The 22500-nt window shown below is 22.8% G+C and overlaps 9 protein-coding genes across 9 annotated transcripts in view; 3 read left to right on the top strand and 6 right to left on the bottom strand.

The window, feature by feature from the left end:
• Nucleotides 1-905, bottom strand: part of DDB_G0284373 (hypothetical protein) — a gene marked incomplete at both ends in the record, with an annotated part of 1174 nt that extends 269 nt beyond the window's left edge. The window contains 2 exons of the mRNA XM_633499.1: nucleotides 1-494; nucleotides 580-905. The exon at nucleotides 1-494 is cut by the window's left edge and continues 269 nt beyond it. Of these exons, the coding sequence (XP_638591.1) occupies nucleotides 1-494; nucleotides 580-905 (820 nt within the window). The remainder of the gene's footprint in view (nucleotides 495-579) is intronic.
• An 816-nt stretch (nucleotides 906-1721) lies between these two features.
• Nucleotides 1722-2899, bottom strand: DDB_G0284453 (hypothetical protein; the record flags this gene model as incomplete). Its single annotated transcript, XM_633500.1, has 2 exons — nucleotides 1722-2466; nucleotides 2589-2899. 2 exons carry the CDS (start codon nucleotides 2897-2899, stop codon nucleotides 1722-1724), a joined length of 1056 nt encoding a protein of 351 aa, XP_638592.1.
• A 530-nt stretch (nucleotides 2900-3429) lies between these two features.
• On the bottom strand, nucleotides 3430-4582 carry DDB_G0284375 (hypothetical protein; the record flags this gene model as incomplete). Its single annotated transcript, XM_633501.1, has 2 exons — nucleotides 3430-4174; nucleotides 4269-4582. 2 exons carry the CDS (start codon nucleotides 4580-4582, stop codon nucleotides 3430-3432), a joined length of 1059 nt encoding a protein of 352 aa, XP_638593.1.
• A 404-nt stretch (nucleotides 4583-4986) lies between these two features.
• On the bottom strand, nucleotides 4987-7546 carry DDB_G0284455 (hypothetical protein; the record flags this gene model as incomplete). Its single annotated transcript, XM_633502.1, has 5 exons — nucleotides 4987-6014; nucleotides 6104-6238; nucleotides 6366-6531; nucleotides 6607-7194; nucleotides 7544-7546. The coding sequence occupies 5 exons, from the start codon at nucleotides 7544-7546 to the stop codon at nucleotides 4987-4989; spliced, it is 1920 nt and encodes a 639-aa protein (XP_638594.1).
• Nucleotides 7547-7796: 250 nt separating this feature from the next.
• Nucleotides 7797-10058, top strand: DDB_G0284377 (hypothetical protein; the record flags this gene model as incomplete). The annotated part of the gene is made up of 2 exons (XM_633503.1): nucleotides 7797-8625; nucleotides 8746-10058. 2 exons carry the CDS (start codon nucleotides 7797-7799, stop codon nucleotides 10056-10058), a joined length of 2142 nt encoding a protein of 713 aa, XP_638595.1.
• A 93-nt stretch (nucleotides 10059-10151) lies between these two features.
• On the bottom strand, nucleotides 10152-13701 carry xpo5 (armadillo-like helical domain-containing protein; the record flags this gene model as incomplete). The annotated part of the gene is made up of 2 exons (XM_633504.1): nucleotides 10152-12602; nucleotides 12745-13701. 2 exons carry the CDS (start codon nucleotides 13699-13701, stop codon nucleotides 10152-10154), a joined length of 3408 nt encoding a protein of 1135 aa, XP_638596.1.
• Nucleotides 13702-14857: 1156 nt separating this feature from the next.
• On the top strand, nucleotides 14858-18127 carry DDB_G0284381 (peptidase C19 family protein; the record flags this gene model as incomplete). The annotated part of the gene is made up of 1 exon (XM_633505.1): nucleotides 14858-18127. The coding sequence occupies one exon, from the start codon at nucleotides 14858-14860 to the stop codon at nucleotides 18125-18127; it is 3270 nt and encodes a 1089-aa protein (XP_638597.1).
• A 568-nt stretch (nucleotides 18128-18695) lies between these two features.
• On the top strand, nucleotides 18696-21299 carry DDB_G0284383 (hypothetical protein; the record flags this gene model as incomplete). The annotated part of the gene is made up of 3 exons (XM_633506.1): nucleotides 18696-18807; nucleotides 18906-19843; nucleotides 19941-21299. The coding sequence occupies 3 exons, from the start codon at nucleotides 18696-18698 to the stop codon at nucleotides 21297-21299; spliced, it is 2409 nt and encodes an 802-aa protein (XP_638598.1).
• A 240-nt stretch (nucleotides 21300-21539) lies between these two features.
• syn10 (hypothetical protein) lies at nucleotides 21540-22480 on the bottom strand (the record flags this gene model as incomplete). The annotated part of the gene is made up of 2 exons (XM_633507.1): nucleotides 21540-22272; nucleotides 22440-22480. The coding sequence occupies 2 exons, from the start codon at nucleotides 22478-22480 to the stop codon at nucleotides 21540-21542; spliced, it is 774 nt and encodes a 257-aa protein (XP_638599.1).
• Nucleotides 22481-22500: the final 20 nt, after the last annotated feature.

Consider the following 22500-nt stretch of genomic DNA (forward strand, 5'->3'; position numbering starts at 1 on the left):
CAGCATCAACACAAGATCTAATACTTTCAAAAATATTGAATGGATTTGATTGATCATAGAGTTTACCATTATATGAGCAATAAGTTTGAATGATTGAATTTGAATTTGAATTTTTGATTTCAACATCTTTAGTTTTATTAGCATAGTCTTTAATACAATCTAATGCTGATGAATGAAAAGGGATTTTCGAAGGTATTCTTTTAATGAAAATATTATTTTCTTTAAACTCTTTTTCCAATTGTTCAAATTGTTCTAAATTACAAGTTGCCATTAAAGTTGAAGAATTTGAAAATTTGGCAGAAACTTCAAGATCTGAGTATTTGTTAGAGTATTTTTCATTGAATTGATCTGCTCCCATTTTTATGAAAAATGGTATACCATTTGGGTTTAAATTATAAAATGTGTCCATTAATTTTGCTCTTTCAATAAGTAAATCACATACTGATTTTAATGATAAAATACCAGAACAGTATAAACTTGCCATTTCACCACAACTAATTATATAAATATATTTAATAATTAATAATTATAATAATAATAAAAATAATAATAATGATTAAAATAATAAAAAACAATTACCTAATACCAAAAATACAAGATGGTAATATCATTTCACTTTTTAATAGTTCAAACATTGAAACTTGAAACATAAATAAAATTGAATGTGTTAAATATTGGTCTTCATTGTTTTTATCTTCATTTGTTGATTTTCTTAATTTATTTAACATTGATTCACCATTAAAATAATTTATTTTTAAATAATTATCAATTTTATCCATTGATTCTCTAAAAATTTTATTTCCTTTATAAAGTTCTAATGCCATTTCACCCCAATGCACTGCTTGACCACAAAAATGAAAAACAATTGGATTTAACTTTGAAAAATCATCAATATTACTATTCATATTATCTATGTATTTAAGTATTTATATGTATATATAAATATGTATGTATATATAATTATATATTTAAATAATTTTAAATAAAAAAAATTAATTAATTAAATTAATTTTAAGTTAGTATTTATTGTTTTTTTTTTTTTTATTTTTTTAATTTTTTTTTTTTGGTTTTTTTTTTTTTTTTTTTTGTATATTTATCGATATCTTACTTTTTTTATCCACCATCCTTGTAATTTGAGAGCTTTTTTAATTTTCAAAATTTTTTTTGAGTGGTAAAAATATATAAATAGATGTGAGATTAATAATATATTTTTTTTTTTATTTTTTTTTAAAAAAATTAATATTTTTATTTTTATTATTATATTTTTATTATTATATTTTAATTTTTTATTTTCAAATAATAAAAGTAATAAAAAATAATTTAATTTACAGTTTTTATTTTTGGAGTTGCATTCATTTCACATTGTTTATTTTTATTCATTTGGAAGATAATTAAAATTCTTAATCAAGTGAGAAAACAATTTTTTTTTTTTTTTATTTTTTTTTTTTTAAATTAGAATATTACTGATCATCATCCTAACATCATATCATTAAATCTTTTAGATTATTATTTCATTTATTTTTTATTTATTTTTTATTTATACTTAATTTTTTTAGTGGTGTTTAATTTTTATTTTTTTTTTATTTTATTTTTATTTTAATTATTGTGTAATCTTATTATTATTATTATTATTATTATTATTATTATTATTATTATTATTATTATTATTATTATTATTATTATTATTATTATTATTATTATTATTATTACTATTATTAAAGTTATAAATTTCTTTTTAAAATTTCTAAAATTTCATTAAAATGAATATTGTCATTATTGTTTTTATTTAATGAGGAAAGTGCTATTACATTTGGATTATTTTCAATATTTGAAGTTGTTGTGAAAATTGTTGATTTAAAAGTTTTTACAATTTCAAACATATAAGGTGAACTAATTGGATGAGGTGATAATTCAACAAATATGACTTTTTCTTTACCATTTGATTCTAGTGTTCTTAATATATCTTCAATAGCAACTTTAGTACAAAGACAATCTCTTATACTTCTAAATATGTTGAATGGATTATTTTCATTATAGATTTTACCATTTGATGATGTATAAGTTGGAATTTTGAATGAAAATTCATTAAATTCAATATCCTTTATTTTCAAAGCATCTTCTTTAACACAATCAATAACAGATGTGTGAAATGGGATTTGTGTATTTAATCTTTTAGTTTGAATTCCATTTTCATTTAACTCTTTAAAAACCTGTTCAAATTGTTCAGAGTTACATGTACCAAATAATGTAAAAGAGTCTGTATGACGACCACCAATTTCAACATCTGGATATTTCTTTGAATAGTTTTTAATGAAATCATCACATCCAATTGAACCAAAAAATGAAAATCCTTTTGGACACTTTTTCAACACAACATCCAATAACTTTGCTCTGTCCATTATTAAATCACATGCTGATTTTAATGTTAATGCACCAGAGCAATATAAACTTGCCATTTCTCCACAACTTTTTAATAATAATAATAATAATAATAATAATAATAATAATAATAAGAATAATAATAATAATAATTTTTAAATTAGTAAAAATATTAAATATTAAATTATAATAATAATAAAATTAATTACCTAACACCATAAATAAAAGATGGATTTACACCTTCGCTTTTATATAATTCAAATAATGAAACTTGAAACATAAATAAAACTGAATGTGTTAAATATTGATCTTTATTTGGAGATTCATCATCACCAAGTGATCTTAATTTATTTAACATTGATTCACCATCAAAATAATTTATTTTTAAATAATTATCAATTCTATCCATTGATTCTCTAAAAATTCGATTTCCACTATAAAGTTCTAATGCCATTGTTTTCCAAAGTGTAGCTTGACCACAAAAAATAAAAACAATTGATGAATTATCATAACTATTCATTTTAAATTATTTACAAGGGTATAAAAAATTATTTATAAAAATTAAACACTACAAATGTTTTTTTTTTAAAAAAATAAAAAATAAATTTATTTTGTTTAAAAAAAAAATGTTTAGTGTGGTGTTTTTTTATTTTTATTTTTATTTTTATTTATTTTTTTTTTTTTTAAAAAATTAATTATTAAAAATTTTAAATCAAAAAAATTATTTAATCAAAGATTTAAATGATATGTATTTGAACGATACAAAATTGTATTAAAACTAATAAAAAAAAAAAAAAGTAAAAAAAAAAAATTTTTTGGAGAGCATATATTCCAAGTTATCTGCCTTCCCTATATTCTGTTTTTTCAAATTATTTACCTTTTTTTTTTTTTTTTAAATATTTGATACCTGTTTTTTTTATTCATTTTAATTTAATTTAATTTTTTTTTTTTTTTTTTTTTTTTTTTTTTTTTTTTTTTTTTTTTTTTTTTTTTTTTTTTTTTTTTAATGGATATATTAAATATTAAATATTACTTATTATTATTAAAATTTTAAAAGAGTTTTTTAATTTCTGAAATTGTTTCATTAATTGATATGATATCATTTTTTGATCTTTCAAGTGTTGGTAAAAAAGTTATATTGTTTTTGTAATTTTCACGCAAAGAATTAAACAATTTTGAATCTATGGTTTTTAATGATTCTTTAATAGTTGGGATCATTGTTGGATTTGGTGATATTTCTACTACGATAACATTTGTTCCTCCATTTTCTTCAATAAATTTAAAAATATTATGATGAGTTTTAACATTTTGGACTGTATTTCTAAGATTTTTAAAAAGATAATTTTGATCAAATTTTAATGAACTATTATTAAACATTTCACCAGTTACACTCGAGAATAATGGTATTGCTGATGGTTTTGGTATGAATATCTGTTTTAAAACATCATCTTTTATACAATCCATTGCACTAGTGTGAAATGCAATTTGTGCAGGATAACTTTTTACTTGATATCCTTGTTTCAATACATCATCATAGAGTCTATCAACTTGTTCTATGTCACCACATCCAACATAAACGTGTTTTGGTGATAATATTGCTGCCATTTCAACATTTGGATATTTCTCTGAAAATAGTCTATTGTATTCTTCACAACTAATATCAATTCCAATTAATTTTGCAGGTGCATTTAATGATCTTACCTTTGATGTCATTGATGCTCTAAAAAATGAAATATCGCAAGCAGTTTCTAAATCAAGTGTTCCTGAACAATATGCTGCTGATATTTCTCCACAACTATTACGTATAATAGAATAGAATAAATAAATAAATAAATAAATATAATTATTATTTTTTTTTACTTTTTTTCTTTTTATAATATGTTTGTTACCTTGTTCCAAAAATTACAGACGGAGATATTCCTTCACTTTTTAATAATTCAAAAATTGATACTTGAAACATGAATAAAAATGAATGAACAACAAATTGATCTCTATTTGGGATTGCATCATCTGGCTGAGTTCTTAATTTGTTTAGCATTGATTCCCCATTAAAATATTTATTTTTAATAAAACAGTCAAGTTTATCCATTGATTCTTTAAAAACTTTATTTCCATTATATAGATCAAGTGCTAATGTTTTTGTTTGTAATGCTTGTCCACAAAAACTAAAAAATATAAATGGTTTATTATCATTTTTAATCATTTTTTTAAAAAATTATTTAAAACAGTTTTAAAAAAAAAGAATAAAAAAAAAAAAAAATAAAAAAAATTATTTGTGTGACATTTTAAAAAAATTGACATGTCTAATAAATTAATATAAAAAATAAAAACAAAAACAGAAAAAAAAAAAAAAAAAAAAAAAAAAAAAAAAACTTAAATTTTTAGATTTTAAATTATCTAAACTTCCAAGTTGGTGGAGGATAAAAAAAAATATAAAAACCAAACTGGTGAAAGTTATAGAGACGTTGTAATTGGATAAATTGAAAAAAAAAAAAAAATAAAATAAAATAATAAAACATTTATATTTAATTAAGAAGTCTTTATTTTTTATTAAAAAAAAAAAAAAAAAAAAAAGAAAATAAAAAAAAACAAAAAACAAAAACATATTTATGGCCAAGAATTAAAAACTGGATTATTTTTAGTGGAATTTTGATGATTATTATTATTATTATTTTTATTATTATTATTATTATTATTATTATTATTATTATTATTATTATTATTATTATTATTATTATTATTTTCATTATTATTATTTTCATTTTCATTTTTAATTTTAATTTTAATTTTTAATAATTCTAATCTCTTTTTTAAAGATAAAATTGATTTTCTTTTTCTTAAAGATTGTTTTAAAGAATTTGATTCAAGTTTTTCAACTTTTGAACGAGTTAAAAAACTATTAAAAACCAAACTTTTATCTAATCTATCTCTGGATTTCTTTGATATTGATCTTAGAATTTCCATACGATGTTTCTCTAAATGAATGATATAATCAACGATGGATTCACTCATTTCCTCATTGATATTTTGAGATGGATCACAAGTTGCACCAACGATTTGTCTAGCGTGACCACAAACTCTACAAATTAAAAATGGTAAAACATCATCAGTGAATTCATTATTAGTGTCGAAATCAAAATTATCAGAGGTCTCTAAATTGATATCTAGGCCTGGTAAAGTGAATAAACTGCCATAGGCTTTATAAACTATAGTTTCCAAAGGTAAATTTTTGAAACATAATATATCATCTTTTAAAAGGTAGTCATGTGATAGTACATCATTTGAATCTGGATTGACACCAGTATCTCTCTCTCTCTTTTCAGATAAGATTGCTTCTTTTTGATGAAGTTCATCATCATAGTTATAATTGAAATCATAATTTGAAATACACTCTTGATTATCATCTGTACTACTATTTGAATCTTCTCTACTATTTTTATGATCATTATTTTTAAATATTACACTATCACTAATACTATCACCACCACCATAATCATAATCTTCATCATCATCATCATCATCATCATTATCATCATCATCGTTATCATCATCATCATCTTCATCATCTCCATTTTCTTCACTATTATCACGATCATCATTTGTTAATGTATTTTGGATTCTTTCTAAAAATCTCTCTTTTTTTTTTTTTTTTTTTTTTTTTTTTAATTTACAATTAATATGATTATATTATAAAAATTTAAATAAAAAGTTATTTTATACTTACTTTTAAAACAACCAATGGTGTCAATTCTCGTTTTTTTAAGTTCTTTACCAATTTCTGTTTGAATTCTATCTATGAATACATTTACATATGTTTGAGGTGGTAGAAATTTAATAATTTCAATATTTTTAATTGTTGCTAAAAAAAAAAATAAAATAAAATAAAATAAAATAAAATAATAAAATAATAAAAAAATAATTAGTTTTTCTTGACATGTAATTTTAATTATGTAAATTTAAAAAAAAAAAAAGAAAAAAATAGTTACCAGAATTTTTTTTTTGTATAATTGCTAAATCCATCTCCCTATTTATTTTAGAAATAACTTCATGCGCCTTTATATTTATATTTAAAAATTCACCAACATGTTTTAAAACTTCATCTTTAAATCCAAGTATATCACCAATTTGATAATCATCATAATTTCTATGAATCTATTTAATAAAAAAAACAACAAATTATAATTAATTATATTTTTATTACTTTTTATTATTATAAAAATAACTTACATAATTCTCTAAAACTTCTAAATTATATTTATTTGTTGATTTATTTTTAACTTTTGTTTCAAAAAATTCCGAAGTATTCATAATGACTTTAAATCTATAAAACATTGGTGAAAAGAATTTACCATAGGCAGAGAAAGGTTGATTTAATCTAAACCAAGAATCACAGGAAACTTGAATCCATAGGGACCATTCTTCTTTTGCACCATATTGTAAACTGTATTCTGATATCTCTGCACTTACTAATTGATTAAAAAATTTTGAACCAGGGGGACCAGTGATCACACCTTGGATGTAGTAATTCATTTTCTCTGAATTTATCCTATCAATATAAATATATCTATCGGGTGATGATTTATTGTTTACCGTTTTCTTATTTGAAAAATAAATTTCAAAATCTGTTATATCATATAACGATTCTTGTTTACCTAAAAATAATCTTGGTTCATCTTTAAATTGTGTTGATTTCTTATTTCTTTCAAGTACTGAATCATAAACTTCTTGTGGTATTGTATCTAAATTAACTTCTGGATAATTGAATTTATAAATTGTTTCTGAATTTTTTAATTTTTTTTTATTATCTAACATCATCTTTTTTTTTTTTTTTTTTTTTTTTTTTTCTATATCAAAAATATAAATAAATAATAATAAATATAATTAAATAAATTATTATTTTAAATATAAATATATATAATAGTTTTTAAAAAATCATCAACAAAAAGAAGTTGAGGGAGTGTGTGCGTCAGTTATTGTGAAGTTATCGTTTTTAGAACATGAAACAAAAAAAAAAAAAAAAAAAAAAAAAAAAAAAAAATACAAAAATTAAAAAAAAAAAAAAACAAAATTTAATTAAAAAATAATAAAAAGATAGATAACCAGTCGGTTATTAAAAAAAAAAATTAAAACCAAAAAAAAAAAAAAATGGAATAATTATAAATACCATTTTTTTTTTAACAACCGACTGGTTATTTATCATATTTATTGATTTTTTTTTTTTTTTTCTTTTAATTTTTTTTTTATTTATAGCAATTGAATTTAAAAAAAAATATTTATTACTTTTTTTTTCAAAACACATAATTTTTTTTTTTTCCTATACACATAATTTTTTTTTATTTTTTTATTTTTTTTTATTTAATTCAACACCCATTAAATTTACAATTTTAAAAAAAAAAAAAAAAAAGAGAGAGATAAATATGTTATCCTCCTCTTCTTCCTCATTATCCAATAATGAAGAAATTAATATTAGAAATAGTAATAATAATAAAATTCCCAAAGATTTACTCAAAAGTAGTAGTTCTGGATTAAATTTTTGTAATAATAATAATAGTAATAATATTTTTATAGTAAAATCAGATGATTTATTAAACTCACCAATTTCAACAACTCCTCCAATAATTCAAAATAATAATAATAATAATAATAGTAATAATATAAATAATAATAAAAATGAAAATAATAATAGTAGTAATAATAAAAATGAAAATGAAAATGAAAATAAAAGTGAAAGTGAAAATAAAATTACAAAAAATTCAAATGGAAATGGGTCTTATTATTATTATTATAGTGTGAATACAATTTTGGATGACACAAATAATGAAAATAATGAAAATAATGAAAATAGTGAAAATAATAATAATAAAAACAATAATGAAGAATATGGAAATATAAATAATGAAAATGATTTTAATTATTATAATATTAATAATAATAATAATAAAGATAATTTTAGTGATAATAATATAATAATTTTAAAAGATTCAAATAATATAGAAATGGATTATATAGATTTAAATATTTCAAATAAAATATTAAAAAAAAGTTTAAGCTTTCTTCATAATAATAATAATAATAATAATAATAATAATAATGACCAAAATACAACAACTCAAATTAAATTAAAACTTTTATCAATATTTTCAATTAAAACATTTAAAACAATATTTTTAGTATTTTTAATATCGAATTTAGGTTATAGCACATTCTTTTCATATACATCACCTGAAGCATTATCACATACATTTTGTATGTAAATTAATTTATTGAATCAATGATTCCTCTCTCCCTTCCCACTACCCCCCAATTATCAATATATTAATTAATATATATAATTTTTTTTTTTTTTTTTAATAATAATAATAATAGATGAAACATTTTCAATTTCATCATCACAATTTAGTGGATTATTTATTTTATATGCATTACCAAATGTATTTATGGTGATATTAAGTGGTATGATTATTGATATGGTTGGAGCAGATATTGTTAGTATAGTATTGAGTAGTTGTGTTGTGATTTCAACATTGGTGGGAGCATTATCACCACCTAATTTCCCATTAATGTTAGTATCAAGATTTATATTAGGATTTGCAGGAGAATCATTAATTTCATGTTCAAATACAATAATGTCAAAATGGTTTCATTCAAGAACTTTATCATTATGTATGGGAGTACTTGTTGGTTGGATTTATTCAGCCAATTTCATCTCTCTAACTATATTACCATCAATTAAAAAACGTTTAGGATTTAAATTAAGTTTATGGATAATTTTCTTTATAGCTTTATTAGGTCTATCTTTAAACATTCTTTATCTATTAATTAAAAATAATTTTAATGATATTAAACAATATCAATCAAATGAAGAAAAAGATAAATTATTAAATAATTATAATATTAATAATAATATTAATAATAATAATAATAATAATAATATAATAATTATTGGAGATATTAATAATAATAAAGTTAATAATAATGAAGATGATAAAGAAGTTTTATTAAATATTAATAATAATAATAATAATAATAATAATAATAAAATTTTAAAATTAATAATTAATTTTAAAGATAAAGTTAAATCAATTTTAATTCAAGTACCAATTAGAATGTGGTTAATTGTTGGAATTGTATTTTTTGGATATACAGCATTATTTGGGTTGGCAATTATTGGACCTGATTTTTTAGGTCAAAAGTATGGTTTTAATGAATCCCGAGCAGCATTAATTTTATCAAGTGAACATATAGTTAGTGCAACATTTTCACCAATTGTTGGGATATTAATAAAGAGATTTACAAAGAGAATACTTGTATTACTGATATCATTGGTGATTATGATAATTGGGTTAACATTACTATTGACAACAAATGTTTATCCATTATGGTGGATTGTAATTTGTGGTATTGGTTATTCAATGTTAAATACAACAATAGTTTCATCAATTCCAATCATTGCACCACAATCAATTATTGGTACATGTTATGGATTCATTGGAACTTCATATAATTGTGGTTTAATTGTGTTTCCATATTTACTTGGTTCATTAAAAGAATCATTTGGAAATTATAATATTTCAATTACAATTCTAATTGGTAATTGTATTATATCAATACTATTACTTTGTTTATTAAAATATTTTGATTTAAAAGAATCAATTTTAAATAAAAGATTAGATAATTAAAAAAAAAAAAAGAATATTATTATTATTTATTTAAAATTTTATTTATTTATATTTTATTTATTTATATTTTATTTTAGTAATTTATTTATTTATTTAATTAAATAAATTTGAAATATTTGAAATATTTTCATTTGATTGATCACTAATTTTACTTATAAATAATTTCTCTGGTAAATCTAAAATTGATTCTTTTTTTAATTTATTTAATGGAATACCAATAACATCTTGTAATAATTTTTTAAATAAAACTTTTTGAGATTTTTCAGAACGAGTTGAAATTAGATCTTTGTTGAAAGCTTGAAGAATTGGGGGAGTAATATTTGGTAATGATAAAAGGATCTCTTGAGGATAATTACAAATTTGATAATATTTCATATAGATTAAACGAATGATTGATTGGATATCATTTGAAAATTCTGCAAATTTATTAACAATTAAAATCTTTATACAACAACCAAACATTTCTGAACCAATCAATTTGAAGAATTTTGGATCATTTACTTTCTCATGATCCACAAGTAATTGAGTTGAGACAATCAATGACTTCTTTAAGATTGGTGTATCCATTGCCATTAGACAACTAGAGATACCATATACCATTGGTGTCATAACATCGATACTACTGAAAATATAATTTGGTGATTGTGTGATTATATTTGAGCAACACATTAAAAACTCCATTGAAACGTCACGTAAAATCTTATCTTCAACGATTTCATTCTTTTCATTCTCTTTTTCACCCTTTTGTGAACGTAGTTTAATAAGTTCCCAACCTGCTTTGATTCTATTAAAGAGTACAGAGAATAATAATGGTAAGATTGGTTCGAAAATGGTATGCTCTAATTTGGTAGGACAATTCTTTATGAGATAATTTAGGATATGTTTAACCAATAACTTTAGATGTCTATTTTCAATTGATTCCAAATATGAGAAAACTGAATCCAATAATACCAATGGTAAATCTGGTAAACTAAATAATTCATCCGAATGATTGAATCCGTAACCAACAATTTCATAACAAGCATCCCTTAAACAATCTAATATGTTACGAAGAAAGGTAACATTTGAACTTTCAGATTTCTGTTCTTTATGATACTCAAAGCCTAATAATGGTGCAGTGATTGAATCATCTAAATTGAAAATGGTACTTAATGATGGATGTATCTTTGCACGATGTTCTGGCATCCATAATTGATGAAGTGTACGTGTTAATGATAAAACACCAGGTAAAACTTGTTTAACAAATGAAGAGATTGGCCATTTACCATTGTAACTAATACCATTGGAAATGAATGGTGCAAATAGTTCATCACTTGAATTGGTTGGAATTTGAGATTTCTTCCAAAAGATTTGTAATGTTGAAGCAACATATTGAATATTCTTTCTTCTTGAAACCAATGTTGCATCTAAATTTTGACTATCGGCAATTGATAAACCTAAATATTGAATAAAAGCATCGGGTGATGATAATGCAGTGGACATTTCAAGAGAAACCCATTGTTCAATGATTGGTGTTAGAATTCCTTTATAGAAATCCAAAGTTTGTTGATAACTTGGTAGGTTATTACTAAAGACAATTAACAAATGGAAAAGCATAACTTTCTCTGTCTCTGTGACAACATTCTTTTGAAATAGCTCAACCACTGATTTGTAGAGAATATCAAAGTATGGTTTCATTAGATGAGAGATATTAGTGGAAATACCAATCAATGAACTAATGGCTCTTCTACGTGTATGTAAAACTGAATTCTGAAAGGATCTATTTGGATTATCTAAACCTGGGAATGGAATCAATGGTACGATCTTATTCAATAGGAATTTAATTGATTCTGGATTAGTTTGATAATATAAGATATAGGCTTGAAGACAATCGATTTGGAATGATGTAATATTTGGCTCGGTTGAGTTAATTTCAAAGAGTAAATTTAATACCCTATCAGTTAATTGTATGATATTTGGTTGTTGCTGTTGTTCTTTATTAAAGAATAATGATGATTCTGGTGTGAAATCTTTAATATTCAATAAAATTGAATCTAAAATATGTGAATGTGATTCCAATACCAATGTTTGTTCATGTGATAGCGATGCTACATTTAAATTTGCCTTTAATGCATCCAATACATCGGCAACTTTAGTTGCAATGAAAATGTATGCCATTTCACGACGTTGAATCGTTATCAATTTGATGATATCCAAATAACGAGTTCTAACACCACCGAAAAAGTTTGACCATTCTTTTGATGTACCAAAATCAATTTCACTATATTTTGATTGCTCTGAATCTGATTTCTCTGGATCACCAATTCTAACGAATTTTACCAACATTGTTTCCATAATTTGTTTAATCACTTCTTCAAGATATGAAAGTTCCAAACTTTCCACCTTTATAAATGTATGCCAAAATGGTAATACAAATGATGATAATAAAATACTTGGATGTGAAACCATTTGAAGCATTAATTGTAAATAAATATTATAATTATTTGGTATTTTATGTTTATCATCATATGCATTTAAATGAACTGTACCTAAAATTGTTAATGCCTTTTTATATAAAAAAAAAAAAAAAAAAAAAAATATAAAAATGAAAGAAATATTAATTATTATTATTATTATTATTATTATTATTATTATTATTATTATTATTATTATTATTATTATTATTATTATTATTATTATTACTTACTTGTGTAATTCTTTTATGAAATGAATAATCATCTTCAAAATCTGAATTAATTTTAATTGAATTTAAAAAATTTTCCATAAAATTAAAAGGAGTTTGAATTAATTCAATTCTTTCATCAGGACGACCTTTACGTCCAAGGAAAAGTATTAAATTTTCACAAGCACCCATTCTAAATGGTACATCTAAAATAAGTTGACAAAAGATTTGATCCAATTTATGGTCAAAGATAACTTTTGATGGTACCCATTCAATATATGATCTTAAAGTTGTTAAAAGTACATTAATGAGATGAATGACTTGTTTAGTTTGTTGTGGTGTTGTGGTTGTTGCTGGTGTTGGTTGTTTGTATTGTGTATATTTTGATTCTAACAATTGATAGAAATATTCAAATAATGAAGTTACCGCTAAATTAATACCAGCCATTAAATCTTTTCTACGTTGATCAGAGAGTACTTGTGATGTTGAGCCAGTGTCAAAGATGATATCGTGTGGTAGTAACCCAAATGTTGATAATACCAATTCGGTTTGTGTGTCTGATATCTTTGAGATTTCAATCAATGATGTCAATAGATTCATCCAACGTTGTGGCCAATCTCTTTTAATAACATCCACTAAAATGGTCACTAATTTCTCCTTTATGAATTTTGGTTCATTCGATGTGATTCTTCTCATCAATTCTAATATCTCCTTCTTTATTAATTCTCTCTCTTGATCGTTACATTCATACCATCTATTCTTTACCAAGGTCTCTATAATATGTAAAGCAAAATGTTTCAATATATCATTGTTTGATGTGGTAATGATTGCAATTGCATAAGAATGTGCATTTGCTCTGGTTTTGATCTCTTCTAAAAATACTTGTGATTCTTCTCTTTGTTTATTATTTGATTTTGGGTCATGTAATAATGATAATGCTTGTTCAATTTGATTAACTACTAAAATTATATCATTATTCATTGTTTTTACAAAAAATATAAATATATATATATGTATATATGTTTAAAAAAAAAAAAAAAAGTTTATTTAATTATTTTTTCTATGTTTAAAAAATTATTATTAATACACTCGGGTGCGCGCTTTTTATGAAATGAATTTGAAAAAATGAATTTGAAAATTTTTTTTTTTTTTTTTTTTTTTTTTTTTTTTTTATATTTTTCTATGAATTAATCTTTTTATTGAGAAACTAAACATTTTTGAAAATTTTTATTTATTTTTCTTTTTTTAGTTTTCTTTCATGATTGTCTTAAATTTTTTTCTTGAACTTACATATCCCTAAAAAATAATTTAAATATAAAAATAAAAAATTTATATATAAATATATATATATATATATATTATATATAAATAATTTGAATAAAAATATATATATAATATATTTAATATTATATTTATTTAAAAAATAAAATAAAAAAGACAAAACAAGAAACAATCTAATTTTCCTTGAAAATTTTTTATTGATTTTTTTAATTCTTTTTATTATTTTTTTTTTTTATTTTTTTTTTTTTATTTTTTTTAATTAATTTTTTTTTTTTTTTTTTTTTTTATTAAAAATTCGCTCACACATTTTCAAAATTTTATTTATTATTTTTTTTTGTTTTTTTTTTTTTTTTTTTGGGGGGGATATAAGATTAATGAAAGCAAAAAATTTTTAATAATAAGAAAAAGAATAATAATAATAATAATAAAATATAATAATATTGATCATTAATTTGTTTGATTTTATATTAAATAAAAAAATTTTAAAAAAATAAAATAATAGTATTTATTAAAAAAAAAAAATAATCATAATAATAATAGTAATAATAACATAAACCAAATTTATTAAATTTTTTTATATTTACCTAAAAAAAAATATTAAAAAAAAAAATAAATAAAAAAATAAATAAATAAATAAATAAATAAATAAAAAAAATAATAGTAATAATAATTATTTTAAAAAAAAAAAAACAAGTAAATAAAAATTAATAAAAAAAAAAACAAGTAAATAAAAATTAATAAAATAATTAAAAAAAAAAAATAAAAATAAAAATAAAAAAAAAAGGGGATAAAAAAATTTTAAAAGATTAAAATAAAAAAAAATAAAAAAAAATTATAGAAAAATAATAATAAAACCATGAGAAATGAGCAATTAGAACAAAAAAAACTAATTAAAGAGAATTGGTCACAAGAATTGGTTTCAGGTGAGGTAGTTAATATTATATCAGCTCGTTGGTTAAAACTTTGGAAAAATTATGTAAAATATGATGACAATACCACATTAAACAGTTCAAATACAACACCACTAAATTGTTCAACTACCACTAGTACCACTACAACTACTACTACAACTACCACTGCGACAACTAACAATAAATCAGTTGAAGATAATAATAATAGTAGTGCCAATAATAATAATAATAATAGTATTCAATTTGATTCAGCAAAACCAGAATCAATAGATAATAGAGAGATTATAGAAGGTAATGATTCAGAGGGTGAACCAATTGTTTCAAAGAGGGTGACAGAGAAAGAGGATTATGAAATTATACCAAATAGAGTTTGGAAACTTTTAGTATCATGGTATCAAGGTGGACCAGAGATAAAGAGAAAAGTGGTTGAATTGGGTGTAAGAAATGAATTGTATGTTGAAGTTAGACCACTTCTAGTTGGTGTAAAATATCATCAATCTCTAATCAGTGAATTATCAAAACTACCACCATCATCAACCTCAAACAATTCCACAAAAGAGTTTTTATTTCAAAAAAGTTTAAAATCATCTCTAAGTGAATTAAGAGAATATATTGGTAAAGTTGAAAACATTGATCCAATGAAATTAGTTTTTTACAATAATAACAACAGTAATAGTGGTTCAATAAAAATCAAACCAATTAAAAGAGATTATTTAACATTAGAAGATTTAAAATTTGAAAATTCAAGTCAACTAATTTTACATTTTCAACCAAATAATAATTGTCATAGTAGTAGTAATTCTTCATCATCAGCGTCGTCATCAGATCAATCTTCTTCACATCATAATCCAAAATTAATGAATAAAATTAGTAAAAAGATTGGTAATATTTTTAAAAAGAAAACACATCCTGGTAGATCTTATTCAGATCCATCTTATTATCAAAATAATGGAAGTAGTAACAACAATAATAGTAATGGTAATGGTGGTAATAATGGTAATCAAAGTGGTGGAGCAAGTACAACTAATGGTGGTATGAATATAAGAGATAATAGTTCAACTAGTAGTACAAGTAGTTCAAATTCAAATGAAAATTCACCAACTTTTGAACAAAATGGATCAACTAAAGAGTTGATTAGTAATGGTAAGGTTTGTGGTTTATCAAACCTTGGTAACACTTGTTTTATGAATTCATCAATTCAATGTTTAGCTCATACAGGACCATTGGTTGAATATTTTCTTAGTGGTCGTTATTTAGGTGATATTAATAAAACTAATCCGTTGGGTATGAAAGGTCAAATCGCAGATATCTATGGTAAACTAATGAAAGATATGTGGAGTGGTTCAAGTTGTGTAGCACCAAAACATTTGAAATGGATCATTGGAAAGTATGCACCACAATTTAGTGGAATCTCTCAACAAGACAGTCAAGAACTACTCTCGTTCCTTTTGGATGGTTTACACGAGGATTTGAATAAAGTAATAAAGAAACCCTATCAAGAGGAGAAAGATGAACCAAAGGAACCACGTGAAGACATTGTTGTCGCCAATGAACAGTGGGATAATCATATTAAACGTAATCAATCGATCATTGTCAATCTCTTTCAAGGTCAATATAAATCAACATTGGTTTGTGCAAAATGTTCAAAAGTTAGTATCACCTTTGACCCCTATATGTTTGTCACTCTACCCATACCTGTACCAACCGAGAGACTATTCGATGTGTTACTCTTTCGTAGGAAGCCACAAATGGGTTCAGAAGCATTGGGTCCTGACCCAAATGGTATCTACTGTCTAAACAATGCAATGTCACCAATTAAATATTGTCTAAAGCTACCAAAACGTGAAGATGTAGAAACTTTACGTGTTGAACTTTCAAAGATCGTTGGAATTGAATCATCTTGTATTGCATTGGCTGAAACTTTCAAAAATAGAATCTACACCTTTTTAAATGATCAAAAGAATCTCATCTCCATCAAAGATAAAGATGTTACAATAGCCTATGAATTACCACATGCTGGTGATGATATCTCAAGAATTCATGTTATGCATAGAAAAAAGAATGATCTGACCCTACTTCCTTATGTATTATTATTAAATTATTCTGAAACAACTTGTAAAGATTTATATAGGATGGTTTGGGAACGTGTTGGTCATAGAGTTAAAAAAGGTTGGAAATCTGCATTAAAACAAAAACTTTCAAAAGAAAATATTCAATTACCAAATAATAATAGTAATGAAGAAAATGAAAATATAAATAATACTAATAATAATAATACAAATAATAATACAAATAATAATACAAATAATCAACAACAACAACAACAAGATATTTTATCAAATTTTGAAAAAGATAGTCATATTAGTACAAATGATGAAATGTTTGAAGAAGATGATACATCATCAGTTACAGATGATGAAATGTTTGAATCAATTTATCCATTTATATTGAAAACAACCAATGGTTATGGAAATCATTGTGATCGTTGTCCAAATGGATGTACTGGTTGTCCAGTGGAATGTAATGATAAACCTTTACATTCACTCTATAAGAATCCAAAATATTGGCGTGAAGGTTGTAATAATCTAACCATCGATTGGAGACCAGAGATTTTAAAGTATATCGATTTCACAGAACATGACGATCCAAATTCACCATTCACCGTTCAAGATAAGAGTATTCAATTGAAAACCGAATTTAGAAATGAAATCACCTTGAATGATTGTTTACAACTTTATACAAAGAGTGAAAAACTCGGAACAAACGATACTTGGTATTGTCCTCAATGTAAAGCTCATATAGAAGGTTCAATGAAGAAATTGGAATTATGGAGTGCTCCAAAGATTTTAGTGGTACATTTGAAACGTTTCCATTATGTTCATGGCCATCGTCATGAGAAAATTAATGCTTTTGTCGATTTCCCGTTGGATAATCTTGACATTTCACAATGGGTACTCAATAAATCAAATCCTCCTCCGATCTATCAATTGTATGCTGTCTCCAATCATATGGGTGGTATGGGTTCTGGTCACTATACCTCTTGTATTAAAAATAACAAAGATCAATGGTATTTAATTAGTGATTCCTCTTATCATGCTATCGATAAATCAAAAGTTAAAACTTCTGATGCCTATGTATTATTTTATGAATTAAAACAACAACCACCACAACAACCACAATCATCCCAAAATGCTTCAATACATCCAATAAATTAAATTTTTTTTTTCTTACTTCTTTTATTTTTTTAAAACAAAAAAAAAAAAAAATTAATAAAAATATATTTTTTTATCCGTTGGTATATTTTAATTGTAATTTTAATCAAAAAATAATTTATTATTTATTTGTATTTTCTAATATTAATCTAATGATAAAAGATTTTAAAAAAAAAAAAAAAAAAAATTTTGATTAGATAAATTATTTTATTTTTAGTTTTTATTTTTGGTTTTATTAAAAAGATGTTCCAAAATTAGTAATGGGTAACAAAAACTATTTTTAATTTTTAATTTAAGAAAAAATAAAAAAAGTTAACAAATAATTATTTTTAATTTTTTTTTTATTTTTTAAAATTTTTTTTTTTTAAATTTTTTTTTTTTTTTTTTCGTGATTCCAAAAAAAAAAAAAAAAAAAAAAAAAAAAAACGAAAGGCTTTCGTTTTTTCATCCAAATCTTTTTTTTTTTTATTTTTTTATTTTATTTTTATTATTATTTTTATTTTTTTTTTTTTCATTCATCCTTCAATATAATAAATATATAACTTTGTATATATAAATAAAATAAAATAAAATGGGTAAAATCAAGAAATCAACTAAAAAGGTAGATATTCAAGCCTTAAAGAAACAAAGAAGATTCCAAAAAAAAGTAGTTAAAGGAAGACAAGTTTCTGAAAAGTCTATGGGTAATTTTAATATTTATTTATAAATATCTTTATTTTTTATTTTTTATTTTTTTTTTTAAATTATTAATTTTTTTATTTTTTTTTCTTAAAAAATATAGCCAATTATAGAGAAGTTGAAAGTGAAGAAGAGGAAGAATTACAATTAGAAGAAAAACAACCAATCCGTAACACAAAAATCGTATCAAATGAACAAGAGGATGACGATGATGATGATGAGGGTGAAGAAGATGATGATGAAGAAGAAGAAGAAGAAGAGGATGAAGAAGTTGAAGTTGAATTAGATTCTAAAGATAAAGAATTGGCCAATAAAAAAGATAAAAAAGAAGTTGGTAAAGACTCTGAAAAAACCAAATCCTTAAAAGAACAAATTACACAACATAAAAAAGATTTAGATGAATTAAAGAAAAAAGATCCAAAATTATTTGAGTTTCTTGGTGAAAATGATAAAGAATTATTAAGTTTCAATACAGAAATGGATGATGATGATGATGAAGAAAGTGATGACGATGATGACGCTGAAGATGCTGAAGGTGAAGGAGAGGGTGAAAAAGAAAAGAATCAAAAAGAAGTTTTAACATCAGCACTTTTAGATTCATGGATTTCAGAAGCAAATAAAAATACAACAGTTCAAAATGTTAAGAAATTAGTAGTTGCATTTAGATGTGCATCACATGCAGGTAGTGATTTGAAAGAGGTTGACAAAGTACCATATAAAATTGTAAATACTGCTGTATTCAATAGAACCCTTTTAATCTGTCTTGAAAATATGCCAAAATTCTTTGATAAATTACTCGATTACGATAGTGTTAAAAACTCTGATCAAGAGATTACAGATGCAAATAATAAAACTGAATTACCAAGTTCATCTAAAAAATGGAATCTCGTTAAATCTTGTGTCAGTTCTTATATTAGATCAATCATTCAACTCTTAACTCAAGTATCTGAATCAAATTTATTATTAATTATTCTTAAAGGTTTAGAAAAAGTTATTTGTTATTCTTCATGTTTTACAAAATATTCAAAAATGTTATTGAAAGTAAGTAATCATTTATTTTTAATTTATTATTTAAACACATTTTATTAACATATTATTTTTTAATTATTTTTTATTTTTTTAATTGTTTTTTATTTAGCATTTATTAAACAATTGGTCATCAGCAGAAGAAAGTGTTCGTATTATTGCATTCCTTTGTATTAGAAAACAAGCAATTTTATGTCCATTCCCATTTATTGATGGTTGTTTGAAAGGAATTTATTTGAATTTTGTTAGAAATAGTAAATTTGTTAGTACAACATCATTACCATTAATTAATTTCATGTGTAATTGTGTTATTGAAATCTATGGTTTAGATTTCGCAAGTTCATATCGTAGTGCATTTGTTTATGTTCGTCAATTAGCAGTACATCTTAGAAATTCATTAAATACCAACACTAAAGAATCTTTCCAAAATATTTACAATTGGCAATTTATAAATAGTGTCCGTGCATGGGTTGAAGTTTTATCAGCATATCCAGGCCAAGAACAAATTTCACAATTGTTATACCCAATAACTCAAATTGTAATTGGTATGATTAATTTAATTCCATCAAGTAAATTCCTTCCATTACGTTTCCATTGTATTCGTTTCCTTAATCGTTTAGCTGAAACAAATGGTTCATTCATCAATTGTACACCTTATTTATTGGATGTTTTAGAATACTCTGAAATGAAACAAAAATCAGGTAAAAATGGTGGTGGTAGTGGTAGTGGTGGTGGTGCCGCTGCCTCTGATAAAGGTTCAGTAAGTGCATCAAATTCAAAGAAGAGTAAATTAATTAATTTCTATACAACTCTTTCTGTCACTGGTCAACAATTAAATAGTAAAGAATTCCAAGATGGTATGTTATCTCAATTCACAGAGTTATTAGTTGAGAATTTAACATGTTTCAATTATCATATTGGTTTCCCTGAATTAACTACCCCAGTAATTCTCCATTTGAAAAAAGCACTTAAAAGTAAACAATATAGACCAAAGGTTTTATCAGATATTCAAGAGATTTTAGAAGCAATTGAAAAAACTTCAAAATTAGTTAAACAACAAAGAGATCAAGTTTCTTTCTCTCCAAAAGAAACTAAACAAATTCAAGCTTTCTCTGATGCTCTCAAAGAGAAATACAAAATCACTCCATTAAAACAATTATTATTAACACTTAAAAAGAAAAGTAAACAACTTCAACAAACTCTTATTGAATCAACTAAAACTTATAATTATGAAGATGATGATGAAGATGATGAAGATGATGAAGATGATGAAGAAAATTATGATGATGATGAAGAAGAAGATGATGAAGATGAAGAAGACTTATACCATGAAGATGAAGAACAAGAAAAACAACCAACTAAAAAATCAAAAACAATTACTAAATTACCAAAGAAACCAAAATTCAAAGTTGAACGTGAAGGTAATGATGATGATATGGTTGAAGATTTAGTTTTATCAGATGATGAATAAGAAAAGAAAGAAAGAAAGAAGAATCGTTATAAAAAAAAAAAAAAAAAAAAAAATTAATAAAATAATAATAATAATTTTAAAATATCTCTTTTGTCTTTTTTTTTTAAATAATTTATATATTTATTACAATAATTTGATTATTCTATTTTATTTTATTTTATTTTTATTTTTTTCTTTGTTTATTATTTTATTTTGAATATTTTAGATATACCATATATTCTTTTTTTATTATTATTATTATTATTTTTTAATCATTGTAGTTAATACAACTAAACCAACGAAAATAATACCTAAAATTGCAATGATAGTCCATTGTAGTTTACTACTTGTTGATTCCATGAATCTATCTAATTTTCTCATTACACTACCTAAAGTTTCACTTGATCTTGCTGCACGATCATGTAATGAATCTAAAAGACCTTCTTGTATTTTTAATTCAGAATGCATAGCTTTACCCATTTCACCTAAAATTTGAACATCATCTTTCATTTGATCTAAACCCTCATCTTGTCGATTCATAAGTTCTCTTTGATAGCCTGCTTGTTCACGAAGGAAGTCTCTATTATCTTCATCGTGTGCTCTTCTAAGACCTTCAAATTTACCACCCCTCTCAATCATATTTCTCTTCTCTGATGAGAGGAGTTCGTTCTGTTTATCTTCTTCAATCTTTGCTAATGCTCTTGGACTTTGTAAATCCTCTTTAATTTCATTTATCTTTATTTTTACATCATTTGCAAATAACTTTCTTCTATCCAATTCACCTGGTGCTAAAACATATCTACCTGGGAACTTTTCAATGGTTCCAATTGCTTCTAAAATATCACCTATATCCTCCTCTATAACTGCTAAAACTTTTCTTATCTCTTTATTATACCATTTAAATTCTTTATTTGTATATGTATTTGTATTAAATAATAGTTGTTTCCATTTTTCATGTGTTGTCATTATACCTCTAACTGAAGATGCTATATCTCTAATATATACCAAAAAAAAAAAAAAAAAAAAAAAAAAAAAAGTTTTTTTTTTATTTTGTTTTACAAATATTTTGATTTTATATAAGTAAATATGTATACATATTAATATATAAATAATATATATAATATATATTTTTTTTTTTAAATATAATAAAAAGATAGTTACTGTTCTGCTAAATAATATGGATCTTGGTCTGGTGATGCCATTTTTTATATGTATATATATG

This window comes from Dictyostelium discoideum (assembly GCF_000004695.1).
Source record: "Dictyostelium discoideum AX4 chromosome 4 chromosome, whole genome shotgun sequence".
Classification (NCBI taxonomy): domain Eukaryota; phylum Evosea; class Eumycetozoa; order Dictyosteliales; family Dictyosteliaceae; genus Dictyostelium; species Dictyostelium discoideum.